Genomic DNA, 18,914 nt, shown 5'->3' with positions numbered 1-18,914 from the left:
AAGATTTGAATTTCATTTGGTGAGCTGATAGAAACTGTCTAAAGGAAGCATGAGTTCTTTTGGAGATGATCCAGCAGGTATTGTGGATACAGTGTCAAGTTTTGGAGCATAATGTAGATGTTTGGATGGTTCTACAGCACCACCCACTGGTTAAAGGTTTGCACTCTCTAATGGCGCGTTCACACTAAACACGTCAAAAGCGTCAGGTGTACATTCACAATATATGGGGGACGCGTTTCTAGGGAGCGTCGGAGGTCCCACTGCGCATCCCGCCTCCTGTGCGGCGCGTTTTGAAGTCTTTCGCTTAGCGGATGCTGTGCGTTTTGAGATTTCAGGCTTTTGATGTGTGTCCGGAGCCTCCAACGCGGCCAACGCAAGATTTGGGATTGTTGAACTTTTGGGGCATTATCGCGGCGTGTCGTCAACCAATCGGGGGCTTTCCCCAACCGTGACGCATTCAGAATGAAAAAAAAAAACACAAAACCCGGAGACAGATGGACAGGAACTCTTCTGCTGGTATAGAGCCCCTGTAGTTGTTGTCCTGGCAGGAGATACGAGCACCAATGCGGGTCAACAGGTTGTCAAACTGGGAGAGACGGAAATAGCGCTGAAAGCAACTCTCGTCCGAGTGCAGCTCTGGTGAATCCTGAAATGGCGCTGAGGCGCCCTTTGACGACGTTTTCTGGCTTTATTTATCAAATAAATAAAATGGCGTGTTCAAACAAGGAACTCCAAATTTTTTTCTCCATTCACCGCACTTCTCTATAGCCCTCTAACATCACAGTGGACACGCTGAGTTACACCAAATACATCTGACCAGAAACACAGCCTTCTCAACACAATAATGTTCCCCACCACTTCACAGTCACTGGGTGACTTTGGACACGCGTCCAGAGCGTCTTCGACGCTGGTGACAAGCGTCTGATGCAATGAGCACAAGTGTCCAACTGCGGGCATGAGCAACAATTTTGATGCCTGAAATGAGTTTGGTGTGAACGCAGCATAAGTGATCTTGTTTATTAATACTTTTTGATTATAACTGCCACCTATTGTGTGTTCCTAAATCAATACACCTTTTGAATATTTTTTTTTTTTTTATATTGAAGTTCAATCATCTTTTTTAAGAAATGTTCTTTCATTTTGGCTGAGGGCAGTGTGCCGAGGTATCTGATATCAAAATGGTTGCATTAGCTTTCCTCCTTAGCTCTAATTGTATTATTGTAAAGTCATAGACAGGTACAATCATGCAGAGGTCCTTTGGGTGACTCACCTTATTTGTCCTCACTTTTGTCTTTTCTTTTAACCATTTTAGGAACCAAAGATGTCGTTTTCGGAAGTTCATCAATATAGATGGAAGTGCATCACCAGCAATGCGTCTCTGTAACAGCTTTTGGAAACGACAGGTAGTTTGAAACATTTATTTATTTATTTATTCATTAAACCTGTATGATTGCAGATAGCGCCTATAAATACAAACCATTGGCTTGGAGGCAGACAACGCATGATAATTGAGGTCATCAATGTGAAGATCTTAAATAATGAAGCAGAAATTAGTTGGATGGTGACGGCACTGCATTGAAATCGGTCAATGTTTGTGAAATCACTGAAAGGTTAAACCTTGATGGATTAGAAGGGAATCTCATTGTAGATGGAGTGCAGCAGTACACCTGTTTGACCTTTTGAAATCCAGTCTCACTCCCAATTCGTCACATATCGACGTTTCGGAATGACCCTTCGGTGTCACAATGTGATGCTAAGGGTCCGTAAGCTTTTTTCTCCGCAACTTTTCAAAATAAGACTTCTAACCCTAGCCCTAACCATAAGTTATGGGTACATTTCTCACTAGAAATGTCATGATTCCATGGGCACCTACCCTTAGCCAAAGGTACCCTCACGAACGTCGATATGTGACAATTTGGGAGTGAGAATGTGTTGACCCTTTCCAGAAGGCCAATGGGAGGACGAGCCAGGATGTGGATGAACTGGTAATGGGCATGGCCTCCCAGATCGCAGAGAGAGAAGACAACGTGGTCGTAGAAGACCTGAGAGGTTTCAAGCATTTCATTTACTCCCATTGCTTATTCATTTACCAGTTAACACCTCCAAGTGCTTCACTCTGCTGTGATCTGATTTATGAACAGACTACATGTACGGACCACTGAGGTTCACCCGCACAGATTTGGTTGCGTCCACGATCCAAAGAGGACGAGACTTTGGTCTACGTAGTTACACAGAGGTCAGAAAAGCTCTGGATCTGCCTCCTGTGGAGAACTTTGAGAGCATCAATCCTGAGCTCAATCGTGCCAACCCTCAAGTAAGAGCCGCCATCAAAGCATCAACACAAGCAGCTAACAGCCGCAGTTCAACTTATTACGTGTTATACGGCTACCACAGCTGATCCAAAAGGTGGCAGAACTTTATGACGGAGACATCTCAACGCTGGAGCTCTTCCCCGGAGGACTGCTGGAGTCCAATGATGGTCCTGGTCCAGTTTTCTCAGCCATAATCAAGGACCAGTTTGAACGCATCAGGAACGGAGACCGGTTCTGGTTTGAGAACAAACAGAATGGGTAATCTCAAGAATCTAGTTCAAAGAAAAAATGGTTACAACCTTGTTTTGAAAGATTATCAAGTGGACTTTAAAAAGGACACTAACATTGAGTGCCACATTCATAGCCCCGCCCACATTGGCAACAGTATCAGAGATGATAATGTTTGTGAAATTACACATTTCCTACTCTAGGACTAGTTCAACTTCCAGTTTATTATTGGTGTTTTTGGATGGTTGCGTCTGTTTAAGTAGCAAAGGGACACACTTAGTCAAGCCAATAATAGTCCTTTCAATCTTTGTTTGTTATACTAGTTTTTGTAGCTGGCATTTCAAAATAAAGCTTCATTACATAACAGGTGCCAGGAACAGACTTTACATAATTACTTTTTTAACATTTGTGTTGAATCGTGGCTATAATTTGATTACTGTCTATGTTGTTGACAGTATATAAACATAACTCTAAACTTTGTGCTGGTTCTCAGCCTGTTTACAGACGAGGAGATCCAGGCGATCCGTAAGGTGAAGTATCGAGACGTCCTCATCGTTGTTACAAGTGCGGGACCGAGTAACCTACAGAACAACGTGTTCTTCTGGAAGGATGGTAAAACCAAAACATGTGCCTGATGAACTTTAAAAGAAAGGATTATTTGTTGATAATAAGGTTTTCTGTGTTGTACTCAGGTGACCCCTGTCCTCAGCCTACACAACTCAAAGCATCCATGCTCCATCCCTGCACTAATGCCACCAAACTGAATTACTTTAATGGGAGCCAAGCAGGCTTTGGGCTATTTATCATTGTTCTTCTCCTCCTCCCAGTCGGTCAGTGCTTCACACTTTCTGTTTCCTTCAGTGATAGCTTACAGTGTAAAGTCCTTACGGTCTGTTCACAGTAAGTTTCCTGGTGGCCTACCTGGTGGCGTATCTTCGGAAACACAGGTACAGGAAGTTCCAGAGGAGAAGGAAAGCTGGTGACAGAGCAGAGGATCCCGCTGTGGGAATCGTTGGTACAAAACTACACAATCTGTGTCTGTATCTGTGATGCACTGACTATAGGGACAAATTAGTATTAGAGGAGTGTCAGAATGATTTAGTTTTAGGGGATCATGTAACACAACTTGTTAAAATGCAACTTAGAAGCAATATAATTATGAAAACAAATTTGCTATGCTTTGACTTGCAATCCAAATTAAGATGCAGAGGTGTTTCTCACAGGAAAAGCTATTTTTTTCTGGTTTATGATGCCTGGTGTCTCCACAGCTTATGAGTGGCAGGGCCCTAAAAAACAGCTCCACCCTGTCAGTCTGGAGGTGGATGAGCAAAAGAGGCTGCAGGTCTTGGACAGATCTGGATCCACTCACCGCTGCCTCAATCTGGGCCATCAGAGCGACCTGGACGTCTTTCTGTCCAACGACTGGCAGTGCAAAGCTCTGCTGCTGGAAGTGCCCAAAGAGTACGACCTGGTGAGTGTCCAGCCTTTGGCAGGTCTTTCTGTAAACGAGGTTCTACCCTTCAAAAGGAAAGTTCATGATTATTGAAAGAAAATAAATGGTAGTTTTGTGAAAGCTGAACATTAAAAACTTGACTCTTACCCAGTGGTGGTTCAGCTCTACAGAAACAGAGAAACACCATTTAACTCATCTGTCAGAATTAGGGATGCACCAATACCACTTTTTCCCAAACCGATACAATATTGATACTTGTGTACGCGTACTTGTAGATCACAAGTACTGATACCGATACTTATACCACAAACACAAATTTTCCGTGTTATAAAGTGCAACGCTGCATTGGCCAAGAAAAAATCCACATAGGCCACACCCTACTGGCTGATGAGGGTGCCCTTCAAACGACTCGGCCAATCAGAACGAGCAGATAGGAGGGCCGCGAGACTCCTGTTCGGTTTAATGGAGGTGCGTGCGTGCGTGTGTGCAGTGGCGCTGCCAGCCTGAATCCTGTACGCACTGTGCAGACAATTTTTTTAAAGGTGTGGAGAAAAAAAAAAAGTTTTTATTTTTAATTGTTTTTGGGGAGGGGATAACCCAAGTTGCTTGAGGTCCAGTGTGAAATATCCACAGTCAGTCATGATTTGGGGTGCATTGTTCTGTTCTGTTCCTCACCCGTTTTCCTCCAAACCCTTGGACCTTGATACCCGAATGAAAGGCACACTTTACATTCATCAGAAAATAGGACCATGGACCACTGGCCAACAGTCCAGTCCTTCTTCTCTTCTTTTTTTTCTGCAAAAACTGAGACGTAAATGGTGATTTCTTCACAGTATTCTAATTTTTTGAATTCCAGTTTTTGTGGGTTTTATGAGCTAGAAGCCCAAATTATGTAAAAATAAACAAATAAATACTTGAAATTGTTTAAATTGTGGGCCCTGAATCTATAATCTATGAAAGTTTAACTTTTTGGAAAGGGCCTGTACTCTGTACATTCAAAATAGATGTAAATGATGCAACCCGACTAGTCGCTCAAAGTTGAAAAATTTGAACTTTTCTAATAGGTTGCGATGGGTGTCGGTTCCTTGTATTGGTGAAGTTTTTGTACTGATACCAGTGGGAAAATTATGGCTGTCTCTGCTGAAAATGATCCTATTATTCAAGTTGTGAAGACAAAAGAAAAATATCTGACACACATAAAAAAACATAAGCAAACATCACCATTGAAAGATAACTCCTCAATTAAATAAAATATCAAAGGGTGTTTGACTTCCTGCTGCATTTTAGAAATAATGAAATGATCAATCACTGCACAGCCAGACTATTGGGCCCAGTTTTAGTTGAAATAGACAAACCACAGCACAACAGCACATTGTTGCTTATATTATATACAGCATGAACACTAGTTTTTCAGTTATGTTTTTGCACATCCTAATTTTACTCCTCCACAAATGAATTGGATATTTAAAACCTCCATCCAGTTTTGTTTTGTCTAATCTTTTCTACACATCGCCTCTCAGGTGCTGTTTTTTGATGATGAGAGCAAACGTGCTGAGTTCATCAAGCATCTGCACCAAGAGTTGGGCGACGTCCACCACAAGATCCGAGTGACAGAGATGGGAGAGAAGGAGTTGCTGAAGGAGGCGTTGACCAGAGAGCAGAGGGCTCAGATTGTAGAAACTTTCATTCGACACGCTTTCTCCAAGGTACACAGGTTCAATCACAAAACACTTGTAATTCCTACTGAGGTTGTATTGTGTTTAACCTCAAGTGGGACAAAGCTAATTGTTGTTGGTGGTGGTGACCTCACAAATTGGAAGATCCTTGGTGATGGTGGAGATGATGTCATGTAATCACACTCTTGCTGGTAAGCAGGTCTTGGAAATAGAGAAGTGTGACGCCGGCGATATGAGTGGCATTACCCGCAAGAAGGCCAGAGAGGTGCTGCAATGCGAGCTGACGGCATCGGAGTTCGCTGACGCACTCGGACTCAAAGCTGAATCCTTGTTTGTGGACTCCATGTTCACACTGGCTGACAAAGACGGGAACGGGTACCTGTCGTTTCAGGAGTTCCTTGATGTCATTGTTATCTTTATGAAAGGTAAAACGAGCAGCTCCACTACAATCCTCATGATTTGGTCCACAGCTATGCTTTAAAAGTAAATAAAATGCTTTAAAGCACAAAGAAAGAAACTGATGAATAAATATTTAGACACTTAAATAAATGGATTCATATGCACATAGCATACAAAGACATTTTGGACAATGCTCAGCTTTTAAATGAGTCGCCCTCAACCCCATCCAGCAGCTTTGGGATGAACTGGAACGGAGATTGTTCTGGCTCTAGCTCCTCCTCCCGCTGCTCATGACCAATGCAATAGGTTTTTTCATATTTACATTTGGGCTTCTGGGAAATGCACCGAGTTGCCATGTTGGTAGTGAATAAACCATTGATTGTATTCCATTGATTTTAACATTGTGCCTGTAATCCGATTACCAACCACTTAAACTGTAACGGATTACAGTTACTCATATTTTGTAATCTGATTACGTAACGCCATTACATGTAATCCGGTACTCCCCAACACCGGGCATGCAGTGCAGTACCCTGTGCGTATGATTTAATCTAAAGACATAAACACATACCTAGGAATGGCTGCAGAGCATCTCTCCAACTATGAAGTTGTGGGAGGTACAGGATAAGTGGGATCCCCAGATGCCCCTCCTCAAAACTTACTACATCTGCTGATAAAGACTTGACGCAGATGGCACAGCTCACCTCAGCTCAGTTTTCTCAGATTTCTTTTTTCCCACTAAACTGATAGTTGAAATGTAGAGTAATTCATTTTGCTAAAATGTCTGACGCTTATTTTGGGGGGTTTTCAGGGTCTGCAGAGGCTAAATCTAAGCTAATGTTTTCGATGAATGACATCGGAGGAACTGGTTTCCTGTCCAAAGAGGAGTTTTCCAGGATGCTCAGGTTCATTTTCACAACCTAATGCTGGCAGATAATGTCTTCGTTGTTGAGCTTTCTCCACTGTTCACATGAATGCAGGTCCTTCATAGAAATCTCCAACGGAGCTTTGTCCAAGAGTCAGGCTGAGGACGGCATCAAGTCCATGATGCAGGCTGCTGGCTTTGAAGACAAGGAGGAGATCTCATGGGAGGACTTTCATTTCCTTTTACGTGATCACGAGAAGGAGCTGCAGTTTTCTCAGCTCAACGTCAAAGGTTGGAGAAGACTTCTTTTTCACAGGTCTGATTCGTGTCCTCTGACATCATCTGTGTGCACAGGAATGGAGAAACAAGGGAGGAAGCGTCTCAGCCGAGACCAGAGAGTGTCTTTTATTCTTCCAGCAAACAGGTATGGAAACCTGTTTACTGCAACAAATCATAATAAAAAGCTTCACGACAATCAAATTTACGATTATTGATTCCCTTCGTCTTTTTCTGCAGCAAGACCGAAGGAACCGAGTTACGACAACGCAAAAAGTAGGCTTCATATTTGATGCTGAAAACATTATAACACTTGGTTTTATGTACATTTAATATAATTCCTGTGAATGAGTTTGATAATTGTTGACTGTAATTAACCATTGCTTAATCCATGCTCTGCTTCCCGTGTGGGCCTAATTTTCTTGCACATTCTTGCCTAGTCAATTTAGAGACTCCATTCATATACACCTTTAGACCATGAGGGTAAACCCCAGTATGAGGCTGAGGCAACATGCTCCATGTCAAGAAGCCTGAGTTTCACCTTCTTGTTATGGTGTACTGTGTTTTTCCCAGTGTTTAGTGTGGAGTAAATGTTAGTTATTGGTAAATTCTCAGGTTGAACTTCAAGTCTCCAGATGTTTATGTGAAGCCCAGGCGGGAGCAGTACATCAGGAACCCTCTACAGCAGAAGGTCCAGCAGTTCAAACGTTTCATCGAGAACTATCGACGTCACATCGTGTGTTTCATCATTGTTTACGGCATCGCCTTTGGTGTGACGCTGGACAGATGTTACTGTGAGTAGAAAGCAATCACTTTTTTCAAGGGGACTTCTCAAATTGGAGCTTGTTCTTAAACTTGTTTACAGACTATGGTCTGCAGGCCGAGGCTACGGGGGTCCCTGAGACCTCAGTGGTCGGTGTCATCGTGGCCCGCGGCTCAGCTGCTACCGTCTCCTTCCTGTTTCCATACATTCTTCTAACCGTGTGTCGCAACCTCATCACTCTGTGTCGGGAAACCTTCCTCAACCATTACATCCCCTTTGATGCTGCCATCGACTTCCATCGATTCATGGCGATGACGGCCGTTGTCTTCTCAGGTTCAGTTATCGGGGATCAGGTTTTGATCCATTTGTCATTGTTTTGAGCTGTTTCTCACCAGTGTTTGTTTTTTTTATTGCAGTCATTCATACTTTGGGTCACGTGGTAAACATTTACATCTTCTCTATCAGTGATCTCAGCATTCTCTCCTGCCTGTTTCCTAAACTCTTTTCCAATAATGGGTAATTTATTTTGCTCAACTTACAAATGTTACAATATAACTAACACTTATTTTGTAACATTCAGGTTCATTCATTATGTGGTTTTTTTTAGATAAAAATTAGATCTTATATTTATTATTCCCAATTTCCTTCAGAATTGAATCTTGTTTATGACAAATTTTTGGATTACAATTTGATTCATTCAGAAGCCTTTGTTGTTCAGTTACTTTTATAGATTATTTTTGCTGGAGTTATAGTTTGTTACTCTATTCTTAGTCCATTCTTTTATATTCCGTCATCTATCAGTTGAATAAATACTCAAATATTTAAATATTTGATATTTTTTAAATGATAAATAATTATGTATTTATATTTATTAAGATGATAGATGGATATATAGATGGATGGATGGATGCATTGATTGCGTGTTCCTTCTTAGGTCTGAGCTCCCCTTGAAGTGGTACTGGTGGTTCTTTCAAACAATTCCAGGTAACCCATGAACTGTTTTGATCCTATGCACACATGACTTCTTCACTTTTTCTGTCACTTTGTTTGCTGCTCCGCTCTTTTCTTTTCCCAGGAATGACCGGGGTTCTGCTTCTCCTGACTCTCGCATTCATGTATGTCTTTGCCTCTCGGTACTTCCGTCGTATCAGTTTTCAGGCGTTTTGGATCACTCACTACCTCTACATGGTGGTTTATGTGCTGGTAGGTGTTTTTCACCTTTAAGGTGGAATAGATGAAGCTCATTAAAGTGCTCTTATAGTAGATTTATTTTAATCCAACAGTTGGTTATTCATGGAAGCTTTGCTCTGCTCCAAGAGCCTCGTTTTCACATCTACCTCATCCCTCCTGCCCTGCTCTTCCTGCTGGACAAACTAATCAGCCTGAGCAGGAAGAAAGTGGAGATTCCTGTGATCCGAGCTGAGCTGCTGCCCTCAGGTAATGCTTTTCCAAGAGTAAACTGGAGCTTTGTTACTTTTAAGATTTATCTTTGGCTAATAAAGGTTTGCTTCCCTGTAGGTGTGACACATCTGGAGTTTAAGCGACCGCAGGGCTTTGTGTATCGTTCTGGCCAGTGGGTTCGCATAGCGTGTTTGATGTTAGGCCCAGATGAGTACCACCCATTCACATTAACATCAGCACCGCACGAAGAGACCCTAAGCCTGCACATCCGAGCTGTGGGGCCCTGGACCAGTCAGCTCCGAGACCTCTACACCCAAGAAAGTCTCATCGAGCTTGGATCGTATCCAAAGGCAAGACATGTTCAATGTCCGCTCAAAGGTTTTTTTTATGGCTACAAACTATTAGTTCCTGGGTGGAAAAGTAATAAAGCACACATTTTTTACTAAACTTTGTTCAAATGATCAGAGCTGAAACATTAAGAGATCTCAAAAATAGAATCTGTGTGTTGAGCTGGAGCTGCTTTAATGTGATTATCCAGAGCTGTTTCAGTGGAATTGTCTGTTTACGTCACATAATTGCTTGGGGTTACTTCAGTGTAAAGATGTTCTACTATTTGCGTTTGATGGTACATGGCAGGATTTGACACTTGGGCCACAGTGAGCTTCTTTCCTCTGCTCATTAATGCTTAATCTAATATGAGGGTTTAATTTTCCTCTCTTCTTATTTCATATTTGTTGCAGATCTAATCTACTCATATATTATTTGATCTTTTCTTATCACATCTTATCTTTGCTGGTTTGAGCTGCATCATCATGAGGGTTTGATGGTCCTTTAATGTGATATTAAAGTGTATATGACATGTTTATGTTAATATTCAAGACTGAAATTATATAATCGATAAAAACAGTCAGCAGAGGCCGGACCCCAGGAATTGCTGTTTTTAAAAACATGGCATTTGCATTCAAACACAGGAGACAAACTTACCTCTTTTACCTTTTTATTGTCCAAGCTGAGCAGCAACAACCATGTTGGAGGCGTTATCTGTCACTAAAAACATATCATTCCACGCTAACGGAAGTCAGTTGCCAGTTGACATTGTCGCCACTTAATCTATAGCACCCGAGCTTTTAATAGCTTTAAAATAAACTATAAAATACTCTTCAATATTTTTTAGTCTGCATTGCAGCCTGAGCATAGACAGTTTTATTTGCTGTATTAACATTAGCAGACTGACTACTTCCTCGTCACTTGGGTTGATACTGATGTGCTGAATGAATCCTTTAAACAGAATGTGTCTGCATCTCATGCACAGATTTACTCACATCTGTGCATGAAAGGCAACAATTTTCAAAGCGTACGTCTCCAAAACTCTAACTTTTATATACATATCACTTGTACGCTGAGAGTTTTTCCCACTGACATCACAGGGATTTCAGCAAACTCAGAAGCGATGTTAGATGGAAATGAAAAATACATTAATTAAAGATTACAGACAAACCATTCATAGAATAAGATGGTGTTAACATAAGATATCAAAAAATGATGTCATATACACTTTAAAGTTCCACATTATTTTGATTTTTCAATGCTTTGCTGCAATATTTAGAGGGGACATATCATGCTAAATCCACTTTTTTAGCCCTTAAATGCATTTTGATGTATATTTAGATTGTTTAGAAGTACAGAAAAGTTCAAATTAGTCTCTTCAGGTGCTCCGTTGATATCTTTATATTCTGTTTTGGTCATATTTTTCAATCTGTTTCGATTTTTCGATTCTCTATTATGTTTTTTGAACAATGACGTCACAATATTTGCAGCGGAACTGCCAAATTAGGACATGGACTCCAGGTCCAACACTTTATTTCTCGCTTTTATTTTGTAGTCCAAGCTCAAGGATGCCGAAGTTACGAGAGGAGAAATCAAAATGTTTGGTTGTTGGATGTAGTAACCCACACGCTTCATTACACCGTCTCCCAGCATCAGAACCTTTTCAAAGTGCCTGGTTGAGTTTTATTTTTTATGGAAATGTTCCCACATCTGTGGGTAAGGTCATTTTTGTGTGCGCGAAGCACTTCAAGGATGACTGCTTCTGCAACCTCCACCAGTATAAAGAAGGATTTGCCAAAAGACTTCGTCTGATTGAGGGTTCAATTCCTTCTATCTTTGGAGACGACGAACAGAGCACTTCGGTAAGCTGTAAATAATGCTAAAAAGTGTGGTGATAAGACGTCCCTGTCATTGTTTTGTTAGCATTAGCAGTTGCACCGTCTTCAGACTTCATATGTTAGCGCTGTGTGCTCGTTTTAGATCCTTGATGATATGGCCTACGTGATTTAATTTAAGTCTAAAGTTTTCATTAGTCATTTCATTTTGCCGTTTTTGTCTTTGAAAAGACTGTATTAAAATGCATTTTGTGACGTTAGCTTGGCGCTAGCTCGGTGCTTGTGTTAGCTCACTTGTTAGGGTTCTGCAGGTTCATCATCTTCATTTTCATCTCGCTCCGCCGGGTCCGACTCTGGCTCGAACGTTTAAGGCTGGATGGACAAGTCTTCTGTTGTTGACATTTTGTAAATAACGTGTGAATAAAAAGTTTTTGCGCCGCTACATAGCCGTATCTCTTCTATCAAACTACAAAAATGGCCAAACAGGGTGGAGTTGAACCGAGTGTCACCTCTGTAACCTGAAGAGGGGGCAGGGTATGAAGTGTCTCATTTGCATTTAAAGAGACCGCACCAAAACAAGTTGCTCTCAGAAGCACATCAGAAAAGGGGTAGAAAAGGGGTCTGTGGAGCTATAATAATAAGGAATTCAGACCCAAGCATTGCAGTTCTGCTTTATATAGACCATAACTGTATGATTTATATCTAAAAAGAAAGGATTTACCACCATGATATGTCCCCTTTAAGGACTGCTTCAATATTACACTTAATTTTCTGCTTCAGCACCTAAAGTACATCATTAAGTTAACTCCTTTATGGATTAAAAAAACAAAAGCAAACAAACTATGTGTTAAAAAGTTTTAAAACCCATTTATTTCCTTAACCTGGGATGGGCAGGAATAAGTGGATTTTTCTCTTCTTTAATCAAGCATAATGACAATGTCCTAAATTTGCCTCCAGCTGTACTTGGACGGCCCCTTTGGTGAAGGCCATCAGGAGTGGATTGACTTTGAAGTGTCCGTTCTTGTGGGAGGAGGGATCGGAGTCACCCCGTTTGCATCTATCCTCAAAGACCTCGTCTTCAAGTCGTCTGTGAAGTCTAAAATCCAGTGTAAAAAGGTGTGTCCCACATTTCATTGTGTGTCTGGAACCCCTCTGACTGACTGTTGTTTGAAGGTGTATTTTATCTGGGTGACGAGAACACAGCGACAGTTCGAGTGGGTGTCAGACATCATCAGGGAAGTAGAGGAACTGGACACCCAGGAGCTGGTCTCTGTCCACACATACATCACACAGGTGGCTGAGAAGTTCGACCTCCGCACAACCATGCTGGTACTTTCAAATGTTTCTCTCTCACTTCCTATGAGCAGAAAGGGTTTGAATGATTTGGTTTTGAATAAAATCTTACCATTCATGTTAACTAGAATTAAACTACCATTTTAAAACCTTTTTTATTTAGTACTTCTCCTCCCTTGGAAGAACTCAAATTCTCCATAATAACAATTATATTAAGGGCCTTAATAACTGAAATTCATAATTCAATATTTGTTTAAACAGGTCATCCTTTTTCTATACACAATGGGGCGGATTTACTAAGATCTGAAATAAAGGGTGGTGAACCAGGACTTCTCTGTCTGCTGCAAAAACATTTAATAATGTAGAAAACAAAATGAACAAATACATTTAAAAACAAAAAACAAAACCAAAAAAAAAAAAAAAATATTCCCCCCCTACTTTAATGTGGGTGCTCCGCTACGTCCTGTAACTTTGCTCTTAAAACAGGCAGATTTGGACAGAAATCGTCCTATTGATCTGTTGTTGCCATTGATCTGAGTTAATGCAGCAACAGAGTCTGTCAATCAGTCGATCAGCACCATTTTAAGACGATCTACTGACCATCATCCAGCAGGTCTGAGCTCCGAAGCAGCGCTTGTCACGCACAATGTCATTTGTGAACATTGTACCATTGTTGCGTAAATTGCGCAGCAGCTCAGCTGATTCTGGCCTGGCAGCAACGCGACACAAGAGTTTTAGGGTCAAAACATGGTGAGGAAGGCAGAGGAGCTCCCTGGAGCGGTGCATCCGACTTCGGAGCTACATCCATGGAGCTCAGCGCGAAGCATCTTCTCTGCACCGCAGCAACACTGGACTCCACACACGCCGCCACGGTTGTCAAGCTTTTTCTCTCCCTCACACACAGGTTACTCTGCAGTTTCTTATTCAGTGGCTGTTAATATTGACTATTGTTTTATTAAATTAATTTTATTATACTAGAACGATTAACTGGAGCATTTTTTCCATCTCCACTGTGTTTTGTGTCAACATTTACTGCAGCTGATTTCTGCGTGTGTGTTTGCACCTGCTTGTCAGTCGCACTATTTTCCGGTGCAGAAACAATCACTGCAAACAGTTCCAGATGATGAAGATGAATTGCATTGCGCCCACTGCATTAATATATTTGCATTTCCTCCTCCCATTTTTTTGCGCCCCTTATGAGATTCGCCCACTTTACATATTCATCAGAGGGAAACGCGCTAAATGGATTGTGGCGTATTGTGATGCGCTGAACCCGTGCAGTCCTGATTCCCTGGGATTTGCACCCCTTATTAGTGTGTGGAGTGACGTTTGCACGTTTTGTTACCCCTAAACCTTTAGTGAATCCGCTCCTATGTGTTTTATTATGTAATTGGGAACTTCCCTGAGGATTACTAAAGTACCATCTTATCTGATATCATCTTAAATATGTAGTGTAATCTGTGCAGAGAAATTATCCACTTCTAGGGAGTACTGTTGCATTTTTCTTATTGAATGATATTATTAGGTTTTTATTTTGTTGTATTGTTTCTGAAACTTACCTGTTGATATGAATGCGTGTTCTTGTTTGGGTCAGCTCATGCAATTAAATATTCAAATCCAGATCCGAGGGCTGCAAAGAGCTTGTAAAGCAGCTCTGAAGTTTAGTGTGGACCTAATGGTTATTAACTTTCAAAACAGCCTATTATTCTTACAAATAGTTCTGAGAATAAAAAGCAGCCAATGCTGACTTTGAAAATGATGTATTTCCGATCGTACTCGGCCTGTGTGGCTAGCAAAGACAGAGGTTAATAATTCATTAAAAAGCTGTACACGTAATTATTTTGTTCTTCATTGTTTGTGTTTTCAGTACGTCTGTGAGCGTCACTTTCAGAAAGTGTGGAACCGCAGTCTTTTCACTGGCCTGCGCTCCGTCACCCACTTCGGTCGTCCGCCCTTCATTTCCTTTTTCAGCTCACTGCAGGAAGTTCACCCTGAGGTCAGTCCGTCCTCCTTCTACAGCACTTTGCACTAAAGTTCACCTGCTGCTGATCTGCACGATTTTAGTCAATTTAGTTTGAGTTTTTTTGCACTTCATTAGCCTAAACTATATGAAAACTAATAGGATGGCAAGTTCACTCATTGTGTCCTAAAAGCTTATGTGTTTGAGGCAGGGAAAATCAGAATCAGATCTCAGCTTTTGCAGCTCTAAATGCTTCATGATGGAGAAATATCAAAACTACACAGCATATGTTTTCTGTTCATTGGGCTGCAGAGCCTCAGTTCAGTCAAGGCGCCCAGCATAACCCCAAAACGCTAATAACGTACATGTGAGCATCAGAGCCAGATCACAAAGTAAAAAAGCTCTCCTGGTCAAATAAATGACCTTTTCCTGACAGGGTGTGTGTCAACACCTATAAATAAAAGCACATGGAGACATTGGGATGTTTTAAGCAATGATGTGTTGGTAAACCTTCAGTGAGAATCACACATTGATTATCTAACCATTTATGTTGAAAAAAAAAACCATCCTTTTACAAGGCTTGACATCAGGTAAGGGTTCAGACCTGGTTTTAACCCCCTGCTTTAATTGGATGAATAAGGTATTTTTGTTTCCATAATGACTTCATCTTGTTATATTTTGTATGCATTTCTTATGTAATTTGAAAATTGGTTAAAGCAGAACTAAGTAACTTGCACTTAGCGCTCCCCCTAAAGGTCCATTTTGGTAATGTCACTGTCGTAAACACTACACACACCCCACCGCCTGCTCCACCCCACAGCTACATGCGCACCTTTGCTCTCCCAAAACGGTAGCAACCGATCACTGAAAAATTCTAATACAACAGTGACACTAAGGGTGCTTTCACACATATAGTCCCATGTGACCATGTGAACAGTATGAGGAAGAGAGACAAGTAAAATAAATGAATGATGTGGGAGTAATATGGAAGGGAGTGTTGGAATGTGTGTGATGTGTTTGTTTGTGTGCTGACAAAGCAGCTCTGAAAATGGATGGATGGATAGATAGGTAGATGGATGGATATTTGTGTGTGTGCTGCCTGATGGAGCGCTGGGTTGCGAGTGTGCGTGCGTGCCTGTTGCGCAAACACACACTGTCGTTGCAGCGCTGCAACAACTGTGTGTGCTGCTGCTGCTGAGCTGTCACTGCATGGAGTTGCTTAGTTCCTCGGACAAAGGTCTTCTCTGCCTTTTTTTGCTGGCTCCGCCATAGGGATGTAACGATTCACTCAACTCCCGATACAATTTGATTCACGATACTGGGTTCACGATACGATTCTCTCACGATTTATTTTACAAAATGGGACTGTACAAAAATGACGACTGAAAAATATTCCTTTATTTTTTGGGGGAAAAAACTATAAAAAAAACTATACTGTTTTTCTTTTATTTTTCATTGTCAAAAGAATCCCTTGATAAACTATTCAAAACAATGCAATTTAACTAAAAATAAATATTGAATGAAATAAATAAATGAATAATACAAATGAAGAAGAAGCCCATTCATTTAAATTCTGGTTCTATAGTAAACAATGCAAAACTGCATAATAGTTATTTTTCTTTTTAAAAGTGTAACTGAAAATGTATTTTGTGCCTTAACAATTGGACATATAAAAAAAACAGTGATTTCACTGTATGTAGGTCAGATATTTGTTTGGACCAGCAGAGGGCGCTGGTAACCCAGTGGTCGGTCAGCATGCAGATATCTTGCAGTGAAGAAGAGATGCCATGCTAGCGGACAGAGCTAATAGAAACTTTTACAGATATTCACGTAATATGACAGATATTTTTTCGGTGCTAAAGGGGTAAAGAATCATTTCTGAACATATTTAAGAGTAGAAGGCGGCCAGAAAGAAAGTATTAGCAGATTCCGCCCGCCACCAACACTTCTGAATAGGTACTTTTAAAAAAAGTACTGCGATTAAATTTTCACAGTATTGATGTGAATTGTGATACTTATGAATCGATTTTTACCTGCCTTACAATTAATCGTTACTTCCCTACTCCATCATGATATAAGTTTGATAAAAGTGAATTTGTAGACAAGCGTGTGGTCTTAATCTAGTATTAGTTTGTATTGGGCTGCGGTAAAGTACGTCTTGCCACCGGGTCAGAGGCAGGAAAGTTGCAAGTGCTGTTTTCCGGCCAACGACAGCAGGGGGAGATGAAAGACCCCCAATCACCCCATAAATACTTGCATTACCCTCACAGAGACTATGGGAAGGATTTATTAAGGTGAAAAAGTTACTTAGTTCTTCTTTAATATTTTGTTTTACTGATCTGCATCATCCATTTGTATGTACTAGTCCAAGTCTTTCAGTTCTCCTATTATTACCACATTGGCCTCTGCTGGAGGTCAATTTAACCGTATTGTCCATGAAGCTTGAATCTTTTTACGTTTATTGTGTGTTTGTGCCAGTTTTGTGATTTCAGTATACCTTTTAGCTAAATTTTCTTTCAAATAGACTTCCGTTAGCTTTAGCTTCCTGGCTTGCTTGGCAGTTTGGTTTCATGTTTGCAAGTCACAAACTGTCCTCATGAAATGCTTATTCATCTTAGGTGGGTAAGATTGGTGTCTTCAGCTGTGGACCTCCAGGACTGACCAAGAACGTGGAGAAAGCCTGTCAGCAAATGAACAAGAGGGATCAAGCTCACTTCATCCATCATTACGAGAACTTCTGACAGCATGTCAGCAAGAGCCATAATACTGACTTAAGCCCAAGGTTACCGTTCAGGACTTTATCTTATCTATCTAGAAAGCAAAGAATCTCTGTCTGTCTGTGTGTATGTGTGTGTGTATTTGCTTTTATTTTGTTGTAAATGGGAATGAATCTGGGATGTGAGTGTGTGGTGTGCAATAATCAGTAATGTGGTATGTCAGCAGTTGTGATGAGTGTGATAGGGATCAGGAGTGAGGGGTGGACAACCACTCTGTAGCTCCTACTGACAGACTGTGGGTGTAATCAGAGTAACCGGGTATGGGAGACTTATCTGTGTCTTACAACCACAACCGTGCCTTTCTGGGCATCGCTGGTCATCCATCCCCCAACCTATTCCCTCTTGTGGAAGAGGTCGGGTGGTGGATAGTGTTTGGGTGCACTGATGGTGAATATCCTCCCTTACAAGTGTGATACATTTACATTATATTAAGTTTCTAAGATATAATGGGACAACGGTGAATTGGTTTCCTCTAGGAGAGTTAGGATTCGAGCTAATGGTTAAGATTAGGGATAAGGTTAAGGATTAGGTTATGGCTTTAGGGCTAAGGGTTAGGTTAAGGTTATGTTAAGGTTTGGGCTATAGGTTAGGTTAAGGGTAAGGTTAAGGTTAGGTTTAAGGGTTTGGGTTAGGGTTAGGGTTAGGTATCTTCAGCAAAAGAACTAAGGGTCAGCTAAGCGTTTTGAGGGGGGTTATTTGTAGCCCCCCTCCCCCTAAGAAAATCCTTTTGGTGTTGGGGTTAGGTGCAATGATTATTTATCTCAATGAAACCCCATGAATGGTCCTAGGACCGATCGAGTTTGGAATAGGGAATCAAAGGCAGTTTTTATTTTTTGTATTTTTGTTGATTTATAGATTTCTGGCTATTTTTCTAGTCATCTTGAGTTTTTGTAGTGATTTTGATTAATGTAATCTGTTTTTTTGGGGTTTTTTTGTATTTTAATGTCATTTTGTATGTTTCCTTTGGGGGCCGCCAGTTGCACGTCTGCACTGGACACTAGAAAAAAAAATCCCCTAACCCTATGTACCGTTCATGATGTACATTCAGGGTAGGCAAGGTAGGCAGTGGCTACCCAAGGGTGAATTGATATTTTATTTTAATCATAATATAATTATAAATTATTTATTTTTCCACTTCCGATAGCCTATAGTACCTATAAGTTTGAAAGTGTCCACATTTTGTGCTTTTCAAAGACCAAATGACTAAACATCGCTATTTATGAGATATGTCAGATGCACAGTCTTGCTCCGCTATAAGGCAGGAGGAGGCCACACCCCCTCCCAAAAGCATATTGCTGCTCTGCCTCTGTTTCCATCGCGTGTTTTTATGTGTTATGTTTCCCGATGAT

At 41.0% G+C, this 18,914-nt stretch overlaps 1 protein-coding gene across 1 annotated transcript in view; it reads left to right on the top strand.

Annotated features, from left to right (window-relative positions):
• Window positions 1–18,914, top strand: part of duox (dual oxidase) — a 27,970-nt gene extending 9,056 nt beyond the window's left edge. Inside the window, exons 10-34 of the mRNA XM_028451406.1 lie at window positions 1,313–1,403; window positions 1,947–2,049; window positions 2,142–2,314; window positions 2,395–2,570; window positions 3,034–3,152; window positions 3,233–3,370; window positions 3,442–3,555; window positions 3,809–4,011; window positions 5,514–5,699; window positions 5,869–6,094; window positions 6,880–6,973; window positions 7,049–7,224; window positions 7,288–7,357; window positions 7,450–7,485; window positions 7,825–8,003; window positions 8,075–8,305; window positions 8,389–8,488; window positions 8,907–8,956; window positions 9,048–9,175; window positions 9,256–9,409; window positions 9,491–9,723; window positions 12,493–12,651; window positions 12,709–12,864; window positions 14,696–14,824; window positions 17,407–18,914. Of these exons, the coding sequence (XP_028307207.1) occupies window positions 1,313–1,403; window positions 1,947–2,049; window positions 2,142–2,314; window positions 2,395–2,570; window positions 3,034–3,152; window positions 3,233–3,370; window positions 3,442–3,555; window positions 3,809–4,011; window positions 5,514–5,699; window positions 5,869–6,094; window positions 6,880–6,973; window positions 7,049–7,224; window positions 7,288–7,357; window positions 7,450–7,485; window positions 7,825–8,003; window positions 8,075–8,305; window positions 8,389–8,488; window positions 8,907–8,956; window positions 9,048–9,175; window positions 9,256–9,409; window positions 9,491–9,723; window positions 12,493–12,651; window positions 12,709–12,864; window positions 14,696–14,824; window positions 17,407–17,529 (3,547 nt within the window). The 3' untranslated portion in view covers window positions 17,530–18,914. The remainder of the gene's footprint in view (window positions 1–1,312; window positions 1,404–1,946; window positions 2,050–2,141; window positions 2,315–2,394; window positions 2,571–3,033; window positions 3,153–3,232; window positions 3,371–3,441; window positions 3,556–3,808; window positions 4,012–5,513; window positions 5,700–5,868; window positions 6,095–6,879; window positions 6,974–7,048; window positions 7,225–7,287; window positions 7,358–7,449; window positions 7,486–7,824; window positions 8,004–8,074; window positions 8,306–8,388; window positions 8,489–8,906; window positions 8,957–9,047; window positions 9,176–9,255; window positions 9,410–9,490; window positions 9,724–12,492; window positions 12,652–12,708; window positions 12,865–14,695; window positions 14,825–17,406) is intronic.

Source organism: Gouania willdenowi, chromosome 6 (assembly GCF_900634775.1).
Source record: "Gouania willdenowi chromosome 6, fGouWil2.1, whole genome shotgun sequence".
Taxonomy (NCBI): Eukaryota; Metazoa; Chordata; class Actinopteri; order Blenniiformes; family Gobiesocidae; genus Gouania; species Gouania willdenowi.
The sequence above is the reverse complement of the archived record's forward strand: the minus strand, read 5'-3'. Positions and strand labels throughout refer to the sequence as shown.